Here is a 27,890-nt window from a genome sequence, read left to right as displayed (position 1 = left end):
TTGTGTCCCATCGTCCTCGGACTACAAGAGATGAACAGAGGATACATCAGAAATCACTTGATGCAGTTGTAACAATTTTCTCTGGATGAGGGTTAGTAGTATAAGTTTACACAGAAAGTGTACTAGTGTAGCCAAAGATTCTGGCTTTTTTTTTTTAAACTGCTATCTCAGCAAAGGAAATGTATACAAAAAGAGCAAATAGTGAAGTAGTCTCACACACTGAAAATGAAGTTTTAGAGGTTAATATTTTATAAATGATTTATTCTTTCAGATATAAAACATGGAATGCAATTTTTAGCATAACTGTGCAAAACTCTAGACAATTTGTACATTAAAGTTTCATGGTCTTCAGCAGGGTTTACTCCTATGTAACTGCATGGATTACATTTTCCTACACTGAGAAGGAAAATAATAAAAAAGTGTTGCTCCCTATCTGATGCATGACAGCTGCACCTGGGCTCTCTATAAGTCTTTTCTTGTTTATTCTAAAAATATTTCCTCTTAACAAAGTTGCTACTGAACCCAAGTCTTATTTGTCAAGATGGCCTCAATAGTGGGGAAAGAGAGAGAAGGCACAGTGGTCACCTCCTTTTTCCTCTTGGGGAGCAGGTGAGGCACAAAGTTTACTTTGCAGAATAGATTAAATAAGAACCATATGTTGAGACAAGACATGTCAAATCGAGCAAGACTAGATGTTCTTTTCATACACTTCAAATTTGTACTGAATGCCATTCTCTTCCTGAATATCACTGGGAACCCCTGCATAGCTAAAGAAATTGAGAGAAAAAGGGAAGATATGCATAAATTACAGCTGATGCCATTAAATATACAGTGTGTTAAGTATATGTACAATTTCAACTGAATATAGAATAGAAACCATAAAAATAATTTTTGGACATCAGTTCAGTATGTTTGATTAAAAGGAGAGAAAAATAAGAACCTAATTTTCTTGTATTTATTGTTACTACAAATATACAGTATCTCTTTTCAGCATTCACACCATAAATTTATGAAATTGATTTGACTTGTATCAGATTCAGTTGATATCACTACTGTTATTATGAAGCCCACACACCCTGCCCAGCTTTGGGGAGATTTTTTTTTTGGGGGGGGGGGTTGCTGAAAAAAATTAGATGATAAAATATTTTCATTTCAAAATAATGAATAAAATATTGATAATGAGATGTTCCTATACTGTCACCTAACCTTTAAGTGCCCTGCAATGATTTTAAAGAACACTGAACTGATGTTGGAAAGAAAGTTCATATATTAAAGTTGCAGAGCATCTTCCTGTATTCAATCTATGAATGCCATCTACGTTTATCTCAAGCATATACCTTCTGAAATGTGGTGATAAAGACTTCATATGACACAGACTTGCTTCTCTCCAATTTATATCTGTTTTTTGCAGCACGTGAAGGAAGATTTTGTATACACCTCTTCCCTGTGGTTTACAAGCTAAGCATTGTACATTGTTATATGTACCAAATTATGACTGTATGTAGTATTTCATGCTGAAATTATTCATTAACAACCTTTGCATGCCTGTTAATTGCTAGTTTGTAAAATTCACATTTCTTTGCTTTTAACACAGTCTCTTCCTCCATCACTCTAACCTGCAGCCATTTTTCTTCTTTCCTTTCTGTTTTCCATTATGATAAACATGTATTTGATAATGTACAAGTATTTAAAGTAAAGCTACTTCTATATACTTTACAAAGCAATCTAAGCCATTTTCCTTTCTCTGCTAGATCCCATGTTTGCATGGTAGGTGTGGTAGTGGTTGTTGTCAAACTCCTACTTACCAGTTTGCTTACTTCGCTTGAGAGATTCACTATTATTTCTCAACAGAAATGTGAATGCATTTTTATATTTTGACATAGCACATATCACGTTTTAAGACAGAATATAGGTGGCCCTCCACATTTGCGGCTTCAACTTTTGTGTATTTGATTAATATGTTCTCTCTAGAAATCACTAGGTTTCTAGTATAAATCTGCCAGGAATTGACCATAGAATTGTGCTGGAGAACCTACTAGGCATTTGTGGGTCCTCCAGCATGATTCTATGATCAACTTCTGGTAGATGCTGACCACAGAGTTGTACTGGAGGACCTGGATATTCCTTGAAAGGCGTTCCTGTGGAGTAAATGTGCATATCAGATCACTTACAGGTAGACTTATTCTGAACAATCATGTTTTTAGATGTCTATGAAATTGCTGAAAGTGATAAAAGTGCAGTGAAGGGATCAGAAGAAGCAGAAGCTGCTGACAATGATAGCTCAGAAAATGGACAATGAATTTTAGTTATGTCAACCCACATCTTTTTCTTCTTAGCTCTTTTTTTGAAAATGAATATAGTCTGTGTATGCTTGATACTGTGGACTAGATTCAGATTTCTTTTGGTTTTATTATAATTTTGATGCTCCCACCTCGAAAATGAATATATTCTGTGTATGCTTGATAACTGCGAAGATTAAATTCAGAATTATTTTGTTTTATAATAATGTTGATAGTTTCTTTTGTTTCTGACCTTAAGCATTGCTCTGTTTCTCATAAACTGAAAAAGATTTCTTAATATTTCTGGACTGTTTTGGCAAAGAGAAGCCTTCTTCTAAACTAGAAAATGTCCAGAAAACACCACAGTTTGGGGGGGAAAGCCTCCTGGTCTAAAAGAACCAGGGAATAGAGAATATGGTCCAAAACACACTGTAGAAATAATACAGTTTGATATCCCTTTAAATGCAGTGGCTCATTGCTAGGGAGTCCTGGGAATTGTAGTTTATTATGGGACCAGACTTCTGCAATAGAGAAGGCTAAATGTTCCACAAAAATACAGGTCCCAAAATTCCCTAGTACTGACCCAGAGCAGTTAAAGTGGTCTCAAACTGGATTATTTCTGCAGTATATTTTGGACCTTTGACACAATTGCCCCTATTTCCCAGATGTGTGTGTGTGTGTGTGTTTTAAAGAGGAGGGTGGGGGATGACACAGGAACCTCTGGGCAGCTGCATGCAGGCCAACATTGCCCTCCGCATCCTAAATGAACAAGTTGACCTTAGCTATGTACAGCGTGCAGGAAAATAAGTATTGTACATTTTAAAATCTTCCCAAATTAGCAATTTTACTCCAAAGCCTCTGTCGGCAAAAAGTTATGTATTTTTCTTTGGTTTCAAAATATCTGGAAATTTTACATCGCTATAACAAGTTATTATCTGTCCACTGTGAGGAACTGGCAAGACATTTTGCAGATAAAATCCCTTGGTCCCACTTTGACATCAATACTGTGATTGATACAAGGTTCAATGGATATAACCTTGGCTCCTGCTTGCTGTGCGCTATTAGATACATTTCAATTTATGTAGCTTGAGTATGCGGATACAAATAAGAACCCCCATATGTATACTGGATCCTTTCTGGCGTATAACAGTTGGTACAGAGAACTGTCTGAATAGGTAAGGGAAGTGATGTATGCCTCACTGCAGCAAGGCAGTTTTCATTTTGCCTAAAAGAAGCTGTGGTGTTTTCTGAAAAATTCTCTCTCTGGTCCCCATCATATTGGAAAATTATTGACCAGTCCCCAATATTCCTTTATTGGGCAAGACTATAAATCTTGTGACGGTCTAGCTCTGGGAGATCTAGATCCATTTCAATCTAGAGTGAGGCATGGTTATGGAACAGAGACGCATTTGGTTGTCTTGGTGAATGACCTACATTGGGAATTGGATGTGGGACAGGGACAGGTCCCTGTTGGCTCTGATGGATCCTTTTGATTGTTTGCCTGAGATAGGACTTAGGACACCAAATGCATCAGAGGTGTGTGTGAGGGGGAATCTGAGAGAAAGTCAAATGCTTTGAGAGGGGTCTTTTATAGTAGTTCCAGTCCTTCCTGAAGGGGAGAGATAATATTGTTTAGCATCTACAGGAAACTGCTTGGAAAAGTTATCAGGAGTTTTGGAGTTAGTTTAGGATCACCACCATGGCGATTATCCCCAACTCTATCTATCTATTTCATTTAACTCCAAGGAAGCAGTTTTGGTGCTAAATTGGTGTCAGGTGTCAGTAATGGACTTGAAAGGGATAAACAAATTGAACATTAATCCAGAAAAGACAGGTGCTCCTGGTAAGTCAAAAGGCAGACCAGGAAATAAGGATTCAGCCTGTGCTAGATGGGGTTATATTCCCTTTGAAATCTCAGGTTCTCAATTTGAGCATACTCCTGGACTACAATCTGAGCCTGGATATCCAGGATTCTGGAATGCATTTATAGGCCATAAGTGCATTCACATAACCAGCTGTGCCCATTTCCTTGAGATGTCAGATCTGGCTGTAGTGACATGTGTCTTGATTATAATCTAGTTGAATTACTGTAGCACACTCTATCTGGGGCTGGCTTTGAAAATTGTCTGGAAGCTTCAGGGGGTCCAAAATGCTGTGGTAGGGCTGCTTGGTGTCTGGGACTCATTGTAGGGAGTATATAACTCTTGTTAAAACTGGCTTAGCAGTCCACTGGCTTAGAAGTCATTTCTAGGACAGCATCCAGAAGTACTAGTTATGACCTGTAAAGCTCTCTATGGCCTGGGTCTAGACTATCTGAAAGACTGTAGTTTTAAGGTCTGGGTAGAAGGGCTTTATCTCAGACACCCCCCTCACCCACCTTGCATTTGATGAGGACACAGGAGCGAACCTTCTTAGTGTGATGGGCCCCTTCTCTGCCTCTTTCTGCTGGCAAGCAAAGACCTTCTTATTTAGGCCGTCCTTTGACTCTTAATTTGTTGAAGCAAAAGGAACTTTTAATAGGGTGTTTATAGTTTTATATTTTTGTTATTAAAAATACTATTTTTGTACTAACAGTTGTTTTAACATTGGAAGTCACTTTGAATTTCATGCTGGGAGAAAGGCTTGGTATAAAATACATACATACATACACTTGTAATGCTTACCTAGGTAGCAGCTTGTATTTTTCTAAATCAATTTCTGGAAAAAATGTATCACTTTCAAAGTCATGTAAGATTCTTGTCACAAACAGTAGTTGATGAATTGGCTTGTCCATTGCTTCCTTCAATAAGCCAACAGAAAAGAATGAATACCTGATTTTAAACTGAATATTATGTATTTTTCATTGGGTATTTTCACAGACCTTGAGAATGTTAATACCAAATAATAATATGTTACCAGTCATTTGCAGACAGAAACATCAAGGTGTTTATTAAAAGTATTTGGCATTTTAAAAACATTCTAGCATAATGTTCAGAGCATAAAAAATATGGATAGTCAAAGAAAGCAGACAGATGAGAAAACAATTCCTGTGAACATAAGCACACAGTAACTTTCCTGTTAGGACATGAAGTCTATCTCTCTAGCTAGTCTACATCTTCTATCTAGATGCCCCTTGAAGCTCATAAACAGAACAAAGAAAAGTTAGTACCATTCATTGTTGTTTGTTTCTAATCCAGTTACACAGGCATGTCTCTTTCTTCAATTCAGGATGACCTGGGGTGTGCTACAGGCAGAAGCTACATCCAAGCAGGCTATGCTTTAGACAGGAAAGAGGGCACTGCCAAATCCATTTTCATCATGGTGGATCGAGATCCCCAGAGAAGCCATGCCACTCACAAATGCAAGGTGGCCAAGGCCAACTTGGTCCTACTTGGATTGAAGCTATTCAGTCTGCTCCTCAGCTGAGGAGACCAACTCATAAACTTCTGCTCTACCAAAAAGGAAGAGGATGAGAGAGAGGAACAAAAGGAAGTCTTCTCCCTCCTGCGCAACAAAGCAGTCAAAATGTTATCCCTGGATACCCCAGGCCCTGCATACAGCCAGTAGACGCAGACCTTCCTCAGGGTTCTGACAAAGTCTTCAAGCAACCCTTCAGGCAATGTTTATGAGGTCCCCTTCCCTAGCAACTTTAGGGAGGTGATTAATGAGGAGCGGATAGAGGCAGCCTCGTCTAAGAATTCCAGATCACATGCAAAGAAGTTTTACATGCTACCTAAAAAGATTATGACAAAACTGTAACACCCACACAGAGATAGGCTCCTGTTTTGGCCCTTACTTTGGTTTATGTCAAAATAGAGAAGGTATGCTTAGGATCTAAAAAGATCCTAGTAATTACTAGCCTCCCTAGTAATTCGAGCCTTCACTGCTTCCTCCATCATGGCTAGAGCCTCCTACCTCTTTGCAGAAGGGGAGGCATGAGTCCTTTTGTCTCATTGCTCAAGGAGCTTGCCTCCCAGAGTGAATGAGAGAGACAATCTGCTACAGGATGTCCTGTGCAGGAGAATAAGGCTATTCAACAATGCAGCATATTCACCAGTTAATCAGCTTAATCTGGAATGTGGCAACCAGCCTCTAAATTGTCAACATGACATGTAAATTAGAAACAATTCATTATGAATCATTATGCATATAGATTAGTGTAGCCTCTTTTGTTTAGGGGGGGGGGGGGAGAAAGTTTTCCAATGTGAAGTTGAAGGCTTTCATGGCCGGCATCCATAGTTTTTTGTGGGTTTTCCGGGCTATGTGGCCACGTTCTAGCAGACTGCTAGAACATGGCCACATAGCCCAAAAAACCCACAAAAAACTATGGGAGAAGGATTGCTTGTGAAAATAATGAGAGTTAACCATTATGTTTCGAACATACAGACTTAAAAATTTCTCCCTCACTTTCCCTCCTTGAAAACTTAATCTTTTAAAGATGATTCATCCAACATTCTGTTGCTAACTATTGTTTTGACAAATGTCTATTCGTGAAAATCTCATCCAGTAATTTAACAGCACTTGCTAAGAACATGACTTTTAACTGCCTCCGTTTTGAAGACCTTCCAGGAAAAAAGAAAACATCTCTGCTGAGCTAGATTTTTTTTTAGCATTTCTTGGCTAAAAAAACAAAACAAACAAGCTTGATATATTAACATATAACAGGAGTAAAACTGTACTATTCACATATTATTTTCCCCTCTGAACTGCTTGTTATATTGTGTCAAATTTACAATGCATCCACCAATAAAAGTCAACCAGTACAAAAACACAGAAGTAATTTCACACAGAAAGATATTTGTAAATGATTTGGAAAAGATTTCATGATTTATAAATTGTTTGTGGATCACAATACATGGGGACAATTTGACAACATCTGTAAGAATTTAAAGACTTTTTTTACGTAGCACCTTTGGAAGCAAAGTGAAGCTTCAAGAGGTGATTTTTCAGCTGGAAAAAGGTATGAAGAAAGGTACGGTTTATCTCCTCTGTAAATGGTCCTTGACACAAATGGGGGGTCGTGATGGCTCCTTTTCAGACATAGGGCATTCCAAGGATTATACCAAAATTTGCCACTGAAATAAAGTCTCATCTGACCTTCTGAGAACTCATTGCTCATCATGTGTGTGATTCATCTAGGCCAGTGGTTAAAATCTCTGTTTTCCCAGATGTTTTGGACTTCCAGAAGCCCCAGCGAGCCAGGAATTCTAGGAAATGAAATCCAAGAAATCTGTAGGACCAAAGACTAAGAAGTGGGAGATCCTAGGTAGGCAACTCTGGGTGAGTTTGGATTGATTTCTCCCCATTGCTGAGAAATGTTGAAAAAGAAGAAGAAGCATTAAACCCAGAACTAACGATTAATTTCTATTTATTGACAGAGAGACTGTCCCCTATGCATACAGAATTACAGGCACTACCCCTGAAGTGGAAAACTACGTTTTAATTGTTAAAAAGGAGAATGAAAGGGAGTGTCAAAAAGAGATAATAAGGAGACAGAAAGTTTGTGGACACTGAAAGATTACCACTGAGGAAGGGAATGCAGCATTCATTAAAAAATGCTCTCCTGCCTTCCACAGGCTACTATCAGTGCAATATTGGATAGCTCAAAGTATATCTTTAAAGAGAAGGAACTACTAAAACATTCTGGTTCATGCAGACCATTCTGTGATACATACACACATGCATTTCCAGAATAGCAGTAATCTCCAGTGGTAATGCACTCCCAAGTAATTCCTAGGTAAATACTGCAGTTGTAGAACTCACAAACATGACTGCTCACCAGACTGGCATGTATATGATGAACCATTGCCATGATTCTTAGATTACCCATCTTTGATTTGTAAATAGAACAGGGGCTGCATGCAACCCTTCAGGGACACCCTGGGGCCACAGGCAGCACTCTAAGGTTGCTTTTGCAGCCCTCAACTGCCCCAGATCCTCCAGACTGCCACTTTTCTGCCCTTCTTGCTAAACATGATCTGTCTCTCCTAGAAGCCTCCAGATTAGCAATTTGTTTTTAAAGTAGGTTTGCAGGGATATCTTGCACTGTTTAATGTTAAAATAACCCCAATCACAAAGCCATAATTTTTTGTGGGTTTATTGGGCTATGTGGCCATGTTCTAGAAGAGTTTATTCCTGACGTTTCGTCAGCATCTGTGGTTGGTATCTTCAGAGAATGCTTGCCTGGAAAGGAGTTGGGTATGTGTATACTGTGTGACCTGGGAAGGCAGGAATGATTTGCATGTGGATTGTTCTGTTGCTAATGGCAGGCCTCAGGGTGGGAGGGTCTGCACAAGAGGATTAATGTCTGCTTGATTAGTGCTCATTGTCTGCTGGGAAACCCCTGACCCTGGGAGATTTCTCATTTGCATTTGTTGAGTCTTCTTCTTGCTATTTTTCAGGACTAGTAGCCAAGCCTTGTTTACTTAAGGGTTTCCTCTTTCCTGTTGAAATTGTCCAGGTGTTTGTGGATTTCAATGGCTTCTCTGTACATCCTGACATCACAAAACCAATCTTTTTCACAACCCTAAGAATATTTCTGGCTGCTTACAGCTTTATTTAGGTTTCTGTTTTTTGCAATGTGACCCGTGAGGGTGGCCTCAGGACCTGTTGGAGTTGTCCACTCCTGGAACAAACTGTGATATCGTGTGGTTACAGGCCACTCTTATGAGCAAAAATTGATGTAAGCATTTACTCTTAGTAAGATACACACACAGAGAGACAGTGTGCTCATGTCATACGCAGGTGTGCTATATGTGACTTTCAGCTTATGCTGAAAGCCGTGCAAGGGAAGTGGCAATGACCGCATGTGCTGTGCGGACAAGCCTCATTGTTTGCAGTGGGGCTCGAGCATACACGGGATTTGCCTTACGCTGAGGGTATGAGTATTGCATGTATTTCAAACTGTGGCTACTATGGATTATTTGAGAATAATGAAAGTGACTGAGGGAGGATCTAGTCCCACCTTGTGGATACATGCATAAGTTCCCCTTATGCTTGTGTATGACCTTGTTCAGCCATTGCACAGAACCCTAAGAACCATCCACCCCATCTTCCTGTATACTCTGAAATCCCTGCAAATTGATTACACCACTGTTGAGACCTCCAGAGGATCCTGACAGATCTCAGTGCTGCTGCAATCATTTGTGTCTGGCTATAGGGACAGAGCCTGATACTTCTCCCTGGTCACTCCCCATGAGGCACAGAATGGTTGTGTGTGTGTGTGTGTGTGTGTGTGAGAGAGAGAGAGAGAGAGAGAGAGAGTGTTTCAGGAGTTAAATGGTAGGTCCAGGGTTGGTGTTATAGAGCTCAGTCTAGCATTGGTCTGAATACAGAATTACTATACTATGCTGAGCCATGCTGAATTGCAACCAAACTTGGTTACTGCATCTTTCTAATGATATTATAAGCTATTACAGCAACTTTATGTTCACATAATCATATCCATTTGATACATGATAATAATATGTTAAAATGGGATCATTTGTAACTGTTATTGGACATAGCTGGAAAGGGTAAAACCCCCACAGGCAAACTTATTTCTTCTGGGAACATGAAGTTCCCAAGCAGTCTACAGAGAAAAAACTACAACAGGGTCATTTGCACCGCTCTTTGTATCTTCCGTTGTTATTCTCTATGAATTTATACCTACGCACATTGAGGATTTGAATAGCACTATTTGAGAACTATATCTATAGACAAAAAGGCCAGAAAGGAAGCTATTCTGAAAAAGAGATGATATGTTCTATACTGAGAACTATCTAAGGAACTGTGTTATTGTTCAGCTTGGCATAAGTGAGAATTGATCATTCTTTTTTGGGACTACTGTACTAAAATAAGAGAACGGAGCTTCATACTGACTTCATACTGCATATAATTTCTATTTCAAAAAAATCTGAATTGAACATAGCTGTGAATGCATTTTTCTGTCAGGTTTGAAAACTAACTTTCAAACAGCGCTGTATGCTGGCAGGAAAGAAAAATGTTCAAATGGAATCAAATATCTGCTGTTTGTTTAGAATCCTAACAGTGTACATTGGGGTGGAGAGGAAAAAGCACTCCTTGCTGGTTTTTAGAAGGGATTATTTGGCTGATTATGTAACCCAAATTTCAAGGACAAGAAAGCACTACCAAACTATCTAGGATTTGTGTTTGAACTAATCCCTCTTCTCTTGCAGAGCCAAATCTTTCCACACTAAGCACCTGCAGCTTAATATAATGAGGAAAAGGAGAGAGCCCTATGGTGAATCCCACATACTTGATTCACACAGGGCAGCAGGCAGTGTTTAGCCAGTACTCTTATACAAGCCTTGAGTACAAAAGAAAAAAGATTATACTGTAGCCTTTTTAATTTTATTTTTTAAAAATGACCCACAGTCTGTTGCTCAGCAGTAACTGTAATGTGCTGAAGAAATCTTTCTTTCCTCTATAAATCGTCTCTCCCACACCTCTTCTTCAGAGCAGTTCAAGTACACCCACTTCTATAGCAAACACTTCTAAAAAGCCAGGAAACATTCTTACAAGGCAATTAAAAACAGAAAAATGAAGGTTTAAGTGATTCCATCAATGAGTCATGCTCTAACTTTTCATCCCCCTCCTGTTTATAATTTTTCCAGTGGAATATCAAATCAGCATGTTTATTCACATGAATGAAATACAAGTGCTAATTCTAGACTGTGCCAAATTATCATTTTGCATTTATGTTTTATTTTAACAGCATTTATTTTTTTAAACTAGAAGTGCATATTGAGCATCCCTAATTTAAAAATCCAAAATGCTCCCAAATCCAAAATTTTCTGACTGCTGACATGATGCCATGAGTTCAATGTATAAACTTTGTTACATGCACAAAATTATTAAAAACATTGTGTATAAAATTACCCTCAGGCTATGTGTTTAAGGTGTATATGAAACATAAAAGAATTTTATGTTTAGACTTGAGTCCCATCTCCAATATATCTCATTATGTGTATGCAAATATTCCAAAATCTCTCCCCAGCCCAAAATTTAAAACACTTCTGGTCCAAAGCATTTGGATGAGGGATACTTAACGTGAACTAACTTTGCATAAGTTAGAATCCCTTAGTCCCCTCCTGTACATCACTACTTTAGCTTTCTTTCTCTTTTTCTTCTCTCCTCCCCATTCTCTGCTCTTTTTTCCTTTGTTTTTTTCTCCCTTTCCACCCCAGTGCTTGTTTAGTCATTTGCTCTGTTAACTGTCCTCTTACTATATACCAGGCAGCTGGAATTTTGTGGGTGTGAGAGAGTGAAATTAGCCATGTCTTACATCTAAGAGTATTTATACCATGCCTTTCAGCCAAAAAAGGCTCCCAGAGCAGCTAAGGCTCCATCAAAGCTCTGCTCTATATCCCCACACCATCAGACATCTACTGGATGTGCATGGAAAACAGGTTTCACTATGGAGGCAAATAATAATAATAATAATAATAATAATAATAATAATAATAATAGATTTATTTCTAGCCCGCCCAATCACGAAGAATCTAGGCGGGTTACAACAATAAAATACAACAAATTACAATAGAGTTAAAAAAAACCCAAACCCTAGACCTACCACCACCCCCATTCCCAGTACTAAAACAGAATTAAACAGTAATAATATTAAAACATTTAAAACATTAAAAACATTGAACAAACAAAAAATAGGCAGAAACATTGGCAGGGGAAAAATAGACAGATGAGGGGATAAATATCTCTATATCTTGGGAGGGTAACTAAGTTGGAAAGGCCTGCCGAAAGAGATCCGTCTTGAGTGCTTTCTTGAAAGCTGCCAGAGTGGAAATGTGACGGATCTCCTCCGGCAGGTCGTTCCATAGTTTAGGAGCAGTAGTAGAGAAGGCCCTCTGGGAGACAGATGTTAGCCTAGATTTTTTTGGCTGTAGTAGATTTCTTCCAGAGGACCTTAGAGTGCGGGACGGACAATAGGGAAGAAGGCGTTCCCTCAAGTACTCTGGGTCCAAGCCATGTAGGGCTTTAAAGGTAATCACCAACACCTTATACTTAGTTCTGGAATACTCTCTCTTAGAGGTCCACCCTTCCCCACCCTTCCCTGTCTATAGGGTTGCCATAACCCGGCGGGCCCCGTGCCATTCACGGTTTCGGGGGGCCCCTCCCGGTCCCGGTCCGGTTTGGGCCCCCACCCATGCCTTGTTCCCGGTTTGGGGGGCCGCTCCGGCCATTGCTGCTGCTGCTAATGCGGCTGCTTGCAGCGCCAACCCACCTCCTCCTCCGGCTCCGCCTTCCTCCCCTTCCTCGGCAGGTGGCAGAAGCGCCGCCGCCACCGCACCCCCACTGGGAGGGCTTGCGCGCCGCCCAGGCCTCAGCAGGGGCCAGTGGCAGCGCACGCCCTGCCCCATTCCCTCCGCACGCGCGCGCGCCTGCCCCACTTTCCTCCCACCCCCGCGTGCACCTGCCTCACTTTCCTCCCCCCGCGCGCCTGCCCCGGTTCCCTCTGCGCGCGCCTGCCCTGCTTGCCTCCCCCCCCGCGCGCGCCTGCCTCACTTTCCTCCCCCCCGCGCCAGCCATCAAAAGGAGGAGGAGGAAGAGGAGGAGGAAGGAGCCGGAGTAAGGGTGCCTGAAGGCCAGGGCAGAATTGGGCCGGAGGAGGAGGAGGAGGAGGAAAGCTGAGTCAGTGGCCATTAGGTCTGCCTTGGTTTTTGGGGGTTTTTAAATTATATTTAAAAATATAAAATACTTATTTTATTTAATTTTTTAATTTTTATTATTGCTTGTTTTTGTTTTATTAATTTTTATTATTGCTTGTTTTTGTTTTATTAATTTTTATTATTGCTTGTTTTATTTTATTTCATTAATTTTTATTATTGCTTGTTTTTATTTTATTTCATTAATTTTTATTATTGCTTGTTTTTGTTTTATTTCATTAATTTTTATTATTGCTTGTTTTTGTTTTATTTCATTAATTTTTATTATTGCTTGTTTTTGTTTTATTTCATTTTTATTATTGCTTGTTTTTGTTTTATTTTATTTCATTTTTATTATTGCTTGTTTTTGTTTTATTTTATTTCATTTTTATTATTGCTTGTTTTTGTTTTATTTTATTTCATTTTTATTATTGCTTGTTTTTGTTTTATTTTATTAATTTTTATTATTGCTTGTTTTTGTTTTATTTCATTAATTTTTATTATTGCTTGTTTTTGTTTTATTTCATTAATTTTTATTATTGCTTGTTTTTGTTTTATTTCATTAATTTTTATTATTGCTTGTTTTTGTTTTATTTCATTAATTTTTATTATTGCTTGTTTTTGTTTTATTTCATTAATTTTTATTATTGCTTGTTTTTGTTTTATTTCGTTAATTTTATTATTGCTTGTTTTTGTTTTATTTTGTTAATTTTTATTATTGCTTGTTTTTGTTTTATTACGTTAATTTTTATTATTGCTTGTTTTTTATTTTATTACATTAATTTTTATTATTAAATATATACACCCCTGCCTTGTTTTTCATTATTTTTTCATTATTTTTTATTATTAAATATATGCAAGTGCATTTTTTGTGTGTTTATGGTGCTTTGAATGCTAACAAGTCTGCCTTTCTTGCACAATTATAGTGGTGATGATGATGATGATGATGATGATGATGATGGTGGTGGTGGTGATATTGATATCAACAAGCCTCTGAGGCATGGCCAATGTAACTTGCTGTGATTTTTACAAACTCATGCGCAGTGAAGAAAAACCACAGTCCCTTGACCAAGTACACACTTCTGAGAAGTACAGTTGAACCTGAGGGCAAATACATTTCTGCCATCTGTCTACGAATAATGCCAAAATGTCCTCCATTTTGATCATGCCTAAAAACATACATTTATATTAACATTTTTTTAAAAAAACCTCAATTTTTTTGCGCGTCCTCCATTTTTATAAAAATGTGTCCTACATTTGAAAATGTTGCCCTACATTTGTCCCGGTTTGGAGGTCCTCACTTATGGCAACCCTACCTGTCTAGCTGTTTGGGGTAATTTCCTTTCCTGAATTTGTTTTGATTAGGTATGCTTCACCACTGCTGCCAATCCTTTGGCAGATAGTATGTTCCTTCCAAAGGGCATTTTAAGAAATCTCCCCTACCCCCGCAAACAATCCTGATATGCCTCAGTCTCAGGATGACTAACAGGCAAGAAATGAAAGGTAAGCTCTCCCATTCTTTCTTTCTGCTTTTCCTATCTGTTTCTTTTCTTTCTTTCTTTCTTTCTTTCTTTCTTTCTTTTTTTTTTCTTTTTGCTGTCATTTTGGGGATGAAGCAGACTGGCAGTTTAGAGCAGGCTTTGGCCCCTCCAGCCTCAATAAGCTGGGGACTGCAGTGACTGCATAGCCCACTCTGTGGCAGTCCCAAATGGGCCACCAGCAAGGAGTACTTTTTTTGCACTCCTTCTAGCGTCTTTGGGCCACCTTAGCAGCTTCTGGCTGCTCCGGGGGCACAGTTTGTCTGCATGCCATGCCCCCAAAGCAGCCAGAAACTTCTTTTTTTGCCCATGTCTTTTCGTGCCTTAGGTACTAGAGCAGTCAATGCTTGCTGAATGATGTATCTATACGTCAAATGTGCAAATTTGGTCCTTGAGCAAAATGCACAATGTGCATCAGAGTTGTCTTATGTAACCACTTTAATGACATGTGTGAATCAAGTAAATCAGGTCCTTTATGTAACCAAGTGAGTGAGGTGAGAGCTGTCATGGTCAAAAATACCTGAAGCTTCCTCTTTGAAGATTTACTTTATATAAAGTAGTATAATCGGCCCTTCATATCCACAGGGGTTCCATTCCCCTATGCCCAAAATCACAGGACCTCAAGTTCTATTCTTTTTAATGGTGCTGCACATGCCACCATTAAAGAGAATGGGGTGGTCCCATCTGCAGATGCTCCAGCCTGTGGATAGATAGATAGACTGTAGCACTAGTAGTAACAGTACCCTGTATATAAATAAAACTTTTATTTTTATCCCACTTTTCTGTGATGAGACAATAAAAGCGGCTCACAACACATTAAAACCCACATTTACAACATTGTGTCCCAAATTCCCCCTTAAAACAGGATTAAACATGTTATAATTAAAATATCTATTAAAACAGAATGTGTGTGTGTGTGTGAAAAAATGAGGACAGAGGACAGAGTGGTGAGCTAATACATGATGTGAGGAGCAGTGATTCTGTGGCCGGGCACTTTTATTCAGGCAAGGCCTGCCGGAAGAGATCCATCTTGCAATTTGACGGATCTCGTCCGGCAGGCCGTTCCATAGTTTGGGAGCAATTGCAGAGAAGGCCCTCTGGGAGGTAGCAGTTAGTCTGGTTTTTAAAGGCTGTAATAGATTCCTCCCAGAGGACCTGAGGGTGCGAGGTGGATTATATGGGAGCAGGCGATCTCTCAAATAGGTTGGACCCAAGCCATGTAGGGCTTTAAAGGTTATAACCAACACCTTGTACTGTGCTTGGAAGCTAATAGGCAGCAGTGAAGAGATTTTAGGATGGGTGTTATTTGGTCACTCCTAGTTTTTCTGGCGACCAGCCTGGCTGCCATATTTTGCACTAGTTGAAGTTTTCGGACTAGGCACAAAGGTAGCCACATGTAGAGCGCATTACAGAAATCAAGTTGTGAAGGTATCAGTGAATGTACAACAGTTTCTAGGTCCTTTACTTCCAGGAAAGGGCGCAGCTGGCGTATCAGCCAGAGCTGATAACAGGCACTCCTGATCGTCGCATTCACCTGATTTCTCACGTGAAGTGACGGATCTAGGAGCACCCCCAGACTGTGAACACAGTCCTTTGTGGAGAGCGTGATCCCATCTAGGACTGAAGGTTGCAACCCTATACCTGGTTTGGGGCACCTACTGTAAGTACCTCCGTTTTCTCTGGATTCAGCCTGTAGTCCAGCAGTTAGTCCAGGTATTAACCTGTTGCATGTTGTCACCTAGGGGTCCATGATGTCCTCAAAGGGGATTTGCTAAGGCTTGAAGAAATATTAGGAACTATTAATGGTAAAGGCTTATGCACAGATAAGGTGAGCTGAGCTGGGGTAGTATCTCCTGCTTGTGCCCAAACCGGCCAATGTAAGACTAGTGTGCATAGCCAGCCTGTTCCATCAGGGAACATGGAGAGGGGTGGAGAGAAGAAAATAATACCTCCTAGATTCAAGGGAAGAATTTACCCCTCCGTGTGTATCAGGGATTCCTTTCTTTTCTGGGGAAAGTTGGCCTTTTTCTTTGGGCTCCCTGCTTCTTCAACAGTTTTGGGATCGCAGCACATAACAACCTAACTTGTTAAGTAAGAGGGAAAGTACTAAAGGTCTCGCAAGTCAGAGCTTGCACCCTCTTTCTTTGCAGACAGGCCATGTTTGAAGTACTTTAGGGTTTTAAATCTTGATTTAAGTCTTGGTGGTACCTGCTAACAAAAGATATTTACAAGAGAGTCCATGAAAAAAAGTTAAGAACCACTGCTCTAGTCTATTTATGGAGAGGTGTGTGTGTGTGTGTGTGTGTGTGTAGGGGGGGAGGACAAGAAAAAAAACACCCAATTTTTTCAGTAATATTATTTACTCACACTCCTAAAGAGGTAAATGCAGAATAGCTGGTATAACTGATAAGAACATAGCACTTTTTAAAAAATGAAAAATTATTTTCAAATGCTATTTCATAAATATAGCCATTTAAAACATATTGGCCTAACTGTATTTGTATTTTTGCTGTTTTCCACAATCAAAATCATATCCTTCACACTCCTAATATTCTGGCTACAAGCTTCTATTCAGCTTGAAATTTAGCAAGAATGGCACTTGCAGGGGTGTGTGCTGACCACTTTCTCAGGAACCACTCTGTTAAACAGCATTTGATCATATGCTAAAGCTTTGTTTGTTTATAATTCAAAAAGGACATTGAGAAACTGGAGCGTGTCCAAAAGAGGGTGACTAAAATGGTGAAGGGTCTGGAAACCATGTCCTATGAGGAACGACTTAGGGAGCTGGGGATGTTTAGCCTGGAGAAGGGAAGGTTAAGAAGTGATATGATAGCCCTGTTTAAATATTTGAAGGGATGTCATATTGAGGAGGAAGCAAGCTTGTTTTCTGCTGCTCCAGACCCAAAACAATGGATGCAAGCTCCAGGAAAAGAGATTCCACCTCAACATTAGGAGGAGCTTCCTGACAGTAAGGGCTGTTCGACAGTGGAACACACTACCTTGGAGTGTAGTGGAGTCTCCTCCTTTGGAGGTCTTTAAGCAGAGGCTGGATGGCCATCTGTCGGAGATGCTTTGATTGTGATTTCCTGCATGGCAGGGGGTTAGACTGGATGGCCCTTGTGGTCTCTTCCAACTCTACGATACTATGATTCTAAGTCAAACAATATTTCCATTAACTGAAATTGATCCTCTGGTTTTCACTACACAAACCCATCAACATCAAACTTCTAAATATAAGATAATATATAGTGTTTATTTTAATTTATATATTTTTATCCTCAGTATGTTGTAAAGCTCTTAGGACAAATGAGACCCAACAGACTGAACAAAACTAGCATTTTGTCTGAAAGATATATGCTACAACAACCCAGACAGGTCAATAATGGCTGTACAGCTTACTAAAGCATGTAACATAACAACATCACTAAACTTTGAAAAGCAATTCCTTGCTACAAATAGATTGCACCAAACAAAATGATTCATTTCAGTTACCAGCAATAGTCAGTACCCATACATAATTTCCTACTCACACCTGTTCATAGCAAAATAGTGATCTTTCAGAAATGTGTATCATTCACCACATTACATTTCTGATAAACCGAAACATTACTGAGTTTTTAAAACTAAAGTGTTAATGTAATTCATCTACTAAAAACTGTCATGTCAGCACAAATACAAAACTCTCTCCAGAACCAGTTAATTTTCTCTCCATGAGTTGTCATGAAGTGCCTTTTTTGGTAGTACTGTACTTAAACCAATAGACAGCATTTACTTTAACGAAAGTCCTGTGTGGCTACATCCACACCACAGAAATAATGCAGTTTCACACCGCATTAACTGCCATGGCTCAATGCTGTGGAATTCTAGGAATTGTAGTTTATTGTGGCACCAGAGTTCTCTGACAGAGAAAGCTATATGTCTCACAAAATAACAATTCCCAGAATTCCATAGCACTGAGCCTTGGCAGTTAAAGTGGTGTCAAACTGGATTATTTCTGTAGTGTGGATGCAGCCTATGCTAGAATAAAGCCTACATTTTGTTACAACTGCATTAATCCTGACCCCACTACTAAGAGCAGAACAATTTATGTTTGAATGCTCTAAATTATGTTACATGCTTTCGTAAGCTGTACAGCTATTATGGAACTGTCTGGGTCAGTGTAGCATATACCTTTCAGACAAAATGCTAGTTTTGTTCAGTGTCTCATCTGACCTAAGAGCTTTACAACATATGAATGGTGTGATTCTCTTTGAAGTAACTGGAAGTGAGACACGTGGCAGAATGACACTTTTTGATTCTACTGCCACTGTGCCACTGATCCAAATGTATATTCTACTTTTACATAAATGCTCACTTTGAGTCACATCAGCTTGTAACATCATCATGTAATAAACAAAACAAAAGAATACTGGGGCAAAAAATATTAAAGAGCTTTGATAAAGATTGCATATCTGTATATAATATTACAGAAAAGAAAGGGTGAATCAACAGAAACCTGGATAGAAAAAAATCAGTACAAATTTGTATTCACTGCCCCACTTAGAACTTGCATAGTTTTAAGTGGGGCAGTGCACTTGCATAGTTACCATTCATTTTAGGACACTTGCAGGAGAATCCTAATTAAAGGCCATAAAAATAAGCATGCAGAATTACAAAATCATATTAACTAATTTATATTCTCATGTAGTCTGATTAACACTAAACAAATTTACTTAGATGCAACTCCAAATGATTTTAATGAAATTCTTCCTGAATAATTGTTTAGGATTGGAGTAGTCATATTCACTAGAAAGAAGAATCCAGTAATATCCTTTTTCAGACCAAATGTGCAAGAAAAGAAAAGCTTTCAGTCCATTGGTTCTGCTGAAGCTCCATTTGGTTTCTCCTCTCCCTGTTTCAGTTCCAGCAGATTATTAATAACTAAAGTACTTTAAGAACTGGTAACTGAGTTTATTTCCCCCCTATGTCCTCCTCTTCCCTCTGTGTGTGTGTGTGTGTGCGCGCGCGCGCACACACACCCCCCACTCACTCCCATGCCAGCACTCTCTGAAGATGCCAGCCACAGATGTTCAGGAATAAACTCTTCCAGAACACAGGCACACAGCCCAAAACCCCTACAAAAAACAATCCAGTATTTGTAAATCTAGCACTTACACCATTTTCAAAATTAAGGCCGAAAAAGACTGGCATAAAACCTGGCTTCCAGCGGGCTTGGGGATGTGGCATACAGATGCCGCACAACCCCAAGATGCCCGGAAGTTGGCTTCAAACTGCCCGGCTGCCCACATGTGGGCTGGCTTCTGGACACTCTAGTGGCATGGTGTTTATGTACATCACGTCGCTGGAGCACCATAAAGTTGGCTTTCAGCTGCAACGGGCAAAGCCGTCTTTTTGCCTCCTCTTTGCCACTCCTTGGGTGGCTTCAAGGCAGATTGGGGTTGTGGCATGCGGTTGACACGGCCCCAATCCACCTTCGGAAGGGGCGCTTAAAGCCACCCATTCAGTGCTGTCTGTTTCGGCAGTTAGAGCAAGAAGATACTAAGTTTTTAAAGTTCTAGTTTATCTACCTAATTATGGTGGCAATGTTTTTCCTCACTAACCTGTCACTCCAGTAGTAAATGAAATACTATATTTGTCTACATAGTACAACTGTGCACATGTCTATTCAGAGGTAACACCATGGAGCTCCATAAGCCTTACAGTCAAGTGAGTCAGTACAGGACTGCAATCTTACCTGGAATCTACGTAACAGGAACAATTCCCCCCAATAAATCCCAAATTCTGCAAAATCCAGTAGTATGTTTTCATTCTTTATAGTGGAAGACAAGCTTGATAGCATGCAATAAATCCAGTTGTAAAAATGGCAAAATGATTGTAATATTCTGTAAAACTACAACCTGATCATATTCACTAAAGGTGCATCTGCATTGCAGAAACAATCCAATATGATACTACTTTAACTGCCATAGCTCAATGCTATGTAATTCTGGGAAATGTAGTTTGTTATGGCACCACAGTTCTCATACAAAGAAAGCTAAATATCACACACAAAACTACAGTTCCCAGCATTCCATAGCACTGAGCCATGACAGTTAAAGTGGTATCAACCTGGATTATTTTTGCAGTACAGATGCAGCCTAAGATGTTATTATTAATAATAATAATAATAATAATAATAATAAATGTTTCATATACTAGAAAAATATTATGTTCTAAATAGATTCATATTAAAAACATCACTAAATTCAGACCTACTTGGTAGGTAGATGTTGTTATGAGATATGTGGCTTGCTTTATCATGTCTATTTTACAACTAACTCTGAGATCTTGTATTGCAGAGCATAGTTTAAAAGTTCAGCAGGCAGAACTATGCTACAAATCTTATCTACACCCCTGGACTCTCCATTTAGTCCCTACCGCTCAGCCATAGCCATTCACTGGCTTGTGGAAAGTTCTGTTCTGACAATAGCTTCTTGTACTAAGTACAGATTTCTCATCAGGATTATCAAATGTGTTGGCACTTCTATGTCTTTAAGGGCATTCCATAGCCTTTTGTGATCTATACAGTCAAAGCAGTACTACATGAGAAATAACAATATTGATTGTTTAATGTTCTATTATTTTATTTCCAAATATCCATTTTGTGTTTGAATCTTACCTTATAAACTGAACTGCCTCCAACTATCCAAACCAAGTCTATTTTACTTGCCAGATCTGATGATTCTAGAAGGTCTAGTGCCTCATCTAGACTTCTAGTCAGGTAATGGGCTCCTTTTGGAACTTCCCTAGAAGGAGCAAAAATAGCTGCATTTAGTTGAACCAGGGAAACTTCAATTTTTAGGCCTCCAGATATTGCTAGAATTTTAGAAACCAGGCAGTAATGAGTAGGTGCGCACACACATATATGCATGCATACATGGTGTATCAACAGTTAATTACACTGAAACTTTCTATCAAATCCCTCCAGAAATGCACATCTCTACACAGCTTCTCTGTGGTAGGCCCTGTACAGACCAGCACTTTGTGCCGGCCTATGGGTGGAGTCAAGGCACAGTGTCCTGATGCTGGGTGCCCTAACTCCGCCCCCAGGGCATCATGATGCCGCATGCTGTTCCAGATGGCGTGTGGCATCATGGCATGACTCCGGTGCTACATCCACATGATGCAGCGCCAAAGATACAGCTGTGCTGCTGCGGCTATAGTGCCCTTTGGAGGGTGTGCAAAAAGGAGCCACTTTTTGCAGCTCCTTTTTGCGCCCTCCAGAGGCCGGATCGTGGCCCTGATCTGGCCAGGAAAGGGGTGGGCTGTATAGCTCCATAGTTGCAAAAGCAGCCGTTTCTATATATATTATTCTATACAGTTGCCCCCCTCCCCCCCATTGCCAGAAATTATCAACAGCTCCAACCACAGGTTTGGAGATATTTTTAAAAAAAGATAAATTTCAAAAAGCAAACCTTGATTTAGCTATTTATATAAGGGACACCATTTCACCATGTGCCATTGAATTTAGGGGACTGGAGCATCCATAGATTTTGGTATCTACAGGGAGTCCTGGAACCAAGCCCAAACAGATATCAAGGGCCTTCTGTATATGTAAAATAGTATTTTCTTGTGTAATTCAGTATTTCTGTCAACTATAAGCATCTCTGCCTATTGCATTTCTCACTCATAGCAGGCTGGATCCAGACTACCAGGACTAAGATGCTAGAATAGCTCATGCCTTAATTTACAAAGCAACAGACTCTATCCTAAAATAGGCATAAGAATCTTAAAAATATATTGAATGAAATAATCCAAGGGGATTCTGGCATGCTATTACTGAGTGAGTGTAAATTCACTCAATCAGTTCTCCAGGCAGTATGCCAAAAGGAAAACTGTAGTATGATCTATGACTACTATATATATATATATATATATATATGTAAGATAACTTTTTCAGAGGCTAGAAAAGTTACTTTTTCTTCGCATAATACCCATACACATCCAGACAGCATGGGCACTGGAGGTTTGCATTTCATACACTTTGGATACACAAGTTAAAGGAGAAGACAGTACTATTATGGCTGATAGACAGCACTCTCTACAGAACGGTTCCATGTAGATCCTACTGTTGTGATTAAAAAATATAATTTGTAAGCGCTGATGTACTATCAGTTAATTTAACCCTGTTCTTACTGAACAAATTCAGTTTAGTAACTGAAGCTGATTTGATACATTCTATACGATCATCAGTTTGAATACTTACTTCATTTCCTTGCTGAGTACAATATTAATTCTGCCTTTTAAAGGGCGACTTTTCTCAGGAATGGAGTACCAGGTCCTCTTCCCCATTATCACTACATTTTGTTTTCCTATGTATAGAAAAAAAGAAAATACCAGTAGTGACATCTAGTGGTAATAGTAGTCTCCCATTAACTTTTTTTATGCAACTGTGCCATAATCCTAAAAAAAATTCTGAAGTAACACACTGAAAACAGTGGAGCTAAACTTACAAGCAATAATGGAGAACACAAGACATATGTAATTTTGTATTAAAATAAGACATGCGATATTAACTGGGATATAAATGTGCAAACAATTAATGAGTTTATGCTGCATAAAACACTAATCCAGAAGCCAAATATTGTTCTACTATTAACTTATTAACAGAAGATTCCTTAGGACACCTTAACTAAATAATCCTGTAACCCTGAGAGGCAGCATTGTGTGGTGATTTGAGAGTTCAACTATGACTCTGTAGACCCGGGTTTGAATCCCTGCTCAGCCACAGAAACCTACTGGGTGACCATAGGTAAGTCACACTCCCTCAGCCTCAAAGGCAAAGGAACAAATCTTGCCAAGAAAATCTTGTGTTTACTTCTCAGCATCACTTAAGTCATAAATGACTTGAATGCATACAACATAGACCCTCCTTTGCAACATGAGAATAATTGTTGTATTGTTATAAAGATCCACTGAGAAAATGTATGTAAAGCATGAAATATTTGCTAAATACTTGGTTGTATTAAGTTATCTCTTTAAGGATGCAAACCTGGCCTATAATCCTCCACAGGATTTTCTCACAGACTGCAATCATACAGAACATAAAACATCCAGCCATTTGTTGCCTTCTGACATAATCAACAGCTTCAAAAACTTAATTTGTTCAAAATCTTGAAATATAACTTAAGACACTGTGGGATATGTAAGTACATTTGGGAGTCGTCATCTGATTTTCATTTTCAGAACAAAAAGAAATGCAATTTTTTTTTTACTAACGTTACACATCAAACAGAGCATTATATAAATGGCTTCTAGTTGTATTTTTAAGAGGCCAGGGAAAATTAGCATTATTACCTTCTTGTGTAGGTGTCATGGTCATTTTCTGAAAATACTTATACTCATTCCTGTTCAAAAATAAACAAACAATGTGTGGTGATTTCATGTGAACCAATAATACTCTCTCTTCTATTAGTGTCTTCAAGATCTTCACAACTGCTTCATTAAATCCTACCTTTGCTGAAAGCTTATATAGGAGTAGACTGGTTTCTGGAATCACATATCAGCGTTTGGATTTTTATTTATGCACGACTATGTACTTCTAATTTTCTTCCATCACTATTTCTGTAAGAAGAGGTAGAGGACCTGTGGTGGCCCTCCATATGCTGTACGATACTAATGCCTGAAGGCCTCTGTCAGCATGGTGATAGGAGCTGTAGTCCAGTAAAACCTGGACCCATTTCACATTACACAATTATAGCATTAATTTTCAATTTACTGTATATACTTGACTATACGTTGACCTCATGTATAAGTCAAGGGCTGGCTTGGGGGCCAAAATTATGGATTTTGATATGACCCATGGATAAATCAAGGGTAACACATTGGTGCATGTAAAAAGGGATGTAAAGGATGACAAAGGAAAATGATGCCAAATAACTTACAAAATTCTGCCAGGCATAACTGTTTGCATTCATTCTAAAGGTTAGATAGATGAGAGAGGTATCCATGCTTCTTCTTCATGTTCTCTGCGACTCATACAAATGGGTTGTACTGCGCCTGTGCAGTTCAGCTTGGAACCTTCTGGAATCATTGGGCAAAGTTTACTTTGCAACTTTTTGGCAGTAGCTCCAACCATCCTATATAAGTTCCTAAGCTCTTGCCTTTTACCACTCTGTTCAGAGAAAGAGGATGACTCCTTTTTTAGATATATAAGCGTTAAAGTACAGTACTTACATTGACCCACTGATAAGTTGACCCAGGTTTTTTGGATCAATTTTCTGACTAAAATTTCTAGACTTATACATTAGTATATACAATAATTACCATGGCTGTACCCTACAGAATCCTAGGGTCTGTAGTTTGGTGAGATGATAAAGCTCTTTATCTGAGAATTCAAAATCTCACTCCCTAAACCGCAAATCCTTGCATTACACACGGGACGCAAACATGGCAGTTAACACGGATGAGTTCCTCATCTCTGGTATAGTGCATTAAATATTAGGAATTCGGAACTTAACAATACATGAAGATTCTTTAAGAGATGTTGAAATGCAGCAGCTCAGCATTTAAACACAGAATGAGGGAGTAGGAAGCGGATTCCAAAGCAGAGGCACTGCCTCATCCAGTGCCCCGTCTAGCTTCTACTGGCAAAGGAAAGAAAGGGTGGAATGGCATTTTTTGTCTCCCGCATGTTTTTCTTTTCTTTTATAATTTATTTCCGTTTGGGTGCTATCATAAATAATTATGCCAACTGTGGGAACAGGACATACAGAGGAATGGAGGGGTTATGGATCCTGATGATTCTTTGCCTTCTACCTGAACACATCTCCTGAATTCTCCTGGTGTTGCAGAAGGACATTGGAAGTTTCCAGGCATCTTGGAGGGTTTTATAAGGTCAGATCTTACCTTCCAAGGTCAGGACACTTGCTGTACACTTGGAGGGGGAGATATGAAATAACACACAGAGCCTGGAATGTCCCTCCCAGATATTAAAGAATGTCAGCCAAAAGAAAGCAATTGAACTTTTGGAGCTGTTGTCTTTTTAAGGTGTGAAGGAGAATGCTATGCTGCCAACTCCTGTTGAACTAAGATGCAGAAATGTATCAGTTTGGGTCAACTGTATGTGGAATGGGCATATAATGATTTTGTTTTTTGCCTATGATGACGAAATGGGTCCACCCCCCAGCTAAATATGTTGATCTAAATTAATTTGTTAGTTCCAACTGGTGTTGTGCTTTCAACTAATTTCTGACTTATGGTGACCCGAAGGAGAACTTATCATGAGGTTTTCTTGTCAAGATTTTTTCAGAGGAGGTTTGCCATTGCCTTTCTCTGAGGCTGAGAGAGTGTGACTTGCCCAAGGTCACCCAGTAACCGAGCTGGGAATCGAAGTCTGGCCTCCAGAGTCCTAGTCCAACACTCAAACCTCTACGTTCCAACGAGAACAGACAAATCAAATCAACAGAACTTAGACAAAGTTTCCAATGATTAAATGAGTCTTTCAGGCCTCTATCAGCTGTTGCTAACAGCATTTGTGCCCTTTGTTAGTTCTCTTCATTTCACCTCTAAAGTCTGCCGGTCGTTGATCTTTGCCCAGGTAAACAGAACAAGAGTAAAGTATACAGTAAGTAGTTAAGGAAATTGGATATGGGCGTGCGGGAAAGAGGGAAAATGACTTCAGTAATAGTCTTAAATTCAAAGACATGGCTGTGTTAGTCTGAAACTCAGTAGACAAAGGGATCTTGTAGCCCCTTTGAGACTAACTGAAGGAGAGAAGTTGGCAGAATGAGCTTTCCTAGACTATGCATTTGGTGGAGTGGAAGCCAGGCGCACACACACACACACACACAAATTTGGAAATATCTGTCATGGTCACAAGGCAAAGTCCAGAGGAAAACCCATGGAAGGCTCATGTCTACAAAAGCTCATGCTGCCAACTTCTCTCTTCCGCTTAGTTTCAAAGGTGTTACAAGATCCCTTTACCTGCTGGCTTTCCAGACCATTACAGACATGTCTTTGAAGCCTCAAGTTTCTCATTAAAGGCCCAAAACACACTGCAGGAATAATCCAGTTTGGGACCGCTTTAACTGCCCTGGTTCAGTGCCAGGGAATCCTGAGAACTGTAGTTTGTTGTTGCCACAGAGCTCTTTGACAGAGAAGGCTAAATGTCTGACACACACTACAGTTCCCAGGATTCCCTAGCATTGAGCCAGGGCAGTTAAAGCAGCCTCAAACTGGATTGTTTCTGCAGTGTGTTTTAGACCTGAAGTGGAACTGGCTTATATTATATTATTCACTTATGAAGTGCACACTCTTTGTTGCATTTAACGTTTACGGTCCTTTCAGGCGTGAATAGAGAAGAAAACTACAACTCCCTGACGCCTTTGCTCCAGTTAAGCCCATTTTGAGCCAGCATGGAGTGGTATCTTGAATGTTGGGCTTGGACTCTGGAGATGAAGCATTTGGCCCTCAGCCATTGAAAGCCACTGGGTGACCCTGGGCCAGTCACACTCTCTCAGCCTCAGAGGATGGCCATGGCAGACCCCTCTGAACAAACCTTGCCAAGTAAAACCCAGGAGAGGCTCACTGCCTTGGGCTGACCAGATGGCCTCACTGCAAAGGAGGACAAAATGGAGGTCATTCAGGAAAAAGGAGGGCATTCCCAAATAAGAGCTTAAAAAAACCCCCACTCAAAATAAAACGCCAATCCTTGCTTCTTAGCCGTGCCAAGGTTGAAGAATGTAGGACCTGTCCTGGAAAAGGAGGACTTGAAGGCAAGGGAAAGGAAGCTACAACTCCCAGCCCCACAGCACTGCAGGAATAACCCGCTTTGAGACCGCTTTAACTGCCCAGGCTCAGTCCTAGGGAATCCTGGGAGCTGTAGCGTTTGTGAGAGGTTTAGCCTTCGTTCTCTGTCAGAGAAACTACAATTCCCAGGATTCCCCAGCACTGAGCCTGGGCTGTTAAAGCGAACTCAGACTGGACTTGAAGACACACAAGACACCACTGGGGCAAGAAAACCACAACTCCCAGACGCCTCTGCTCCCGAGCGCTAAGCCCATCTGCGATTACAAGGCTCAATGCATGCTGGGAGATGTAGGCTTTTTTCGTTCCTGCACAAAAAGCGCGGGAATCTTTTACCAGAAGCACAGGGGGGAAAGAAGCCTTTTACCTGAGCGGGGGCCAAGGGAGCTGCCCGTCCTTCCCGATGCCCATGTTCTGACACACGGCAGCGATGGAGTACAAAGAGCGGACCATGACTGCTTCTGCAAAGCGACTGTTGGAATTTAACCGGTAAAGAGATAAAGAGAGGAAGGGGGGGAAAAAAAAAGCACGTGTTGTTTACGCATGCGCACAGTGATAAACTCAAACTCCGCCCTTCCAAGGGTTTTGGACTTCAGCTCCCAGAAGCCTCAGCCACCTTGGCCAATAAGTCTTGGTTTCTGGGAACT

General features: G+C 39.9%; 1 protein-coding gene across 1 annotated transcript; it reads right to left on the bottom strand.

The window, feature by feature from the left end:
• Positions 1 to 237: 237 nt before the first annotated feature.
• DHFR (dihydrofolate reductase) lies at positions 238 to 27,890 on the bottom strand. Its single transcript, XM_089512647.1, has 6 exons — positions 27,611 to 27,890; positions 23,794 to 23,843; positions 22,703 to 22,808; positions 21,116 to 21,242; positions 4,943 to 5,058; positions 238 to 767 (listed from the first exon to the last, which is right to left on the bottom strand). Exons 1-6 carry the CDS (start codon positions 27,694 to 27,696, stop codon positions 689 to 691), a joined length of 564 nt encoding a protein of 187 aa, XP_089368773.1. The 5' UTR covers positions 27,697 to 27,890; the 3' UTR covers positions 238 to 688.

Source organism: Sceloporus occidentalis, unplaced genomic scaffold (assembly GCF_023333645.1).
Source record: "Sceloporus occidentalis isolate IW3139 unplaced genomic scaffold, rSceOcc1.0.p SCAF_1, whole genome shotgun sequence".
NCBI classification, from domain to species: Eukaryota; Metazoa; Chordata; class Lepidosauria; order Squamata; family Phrynosomatidae; genus Sceloporus; species Sceloporus occidentalis.
The sequence above is the reverse complement of the archived record's forward strand: the minus strand, read 5'-3'. Positions and strand labels throughout refer to the sequence as shown.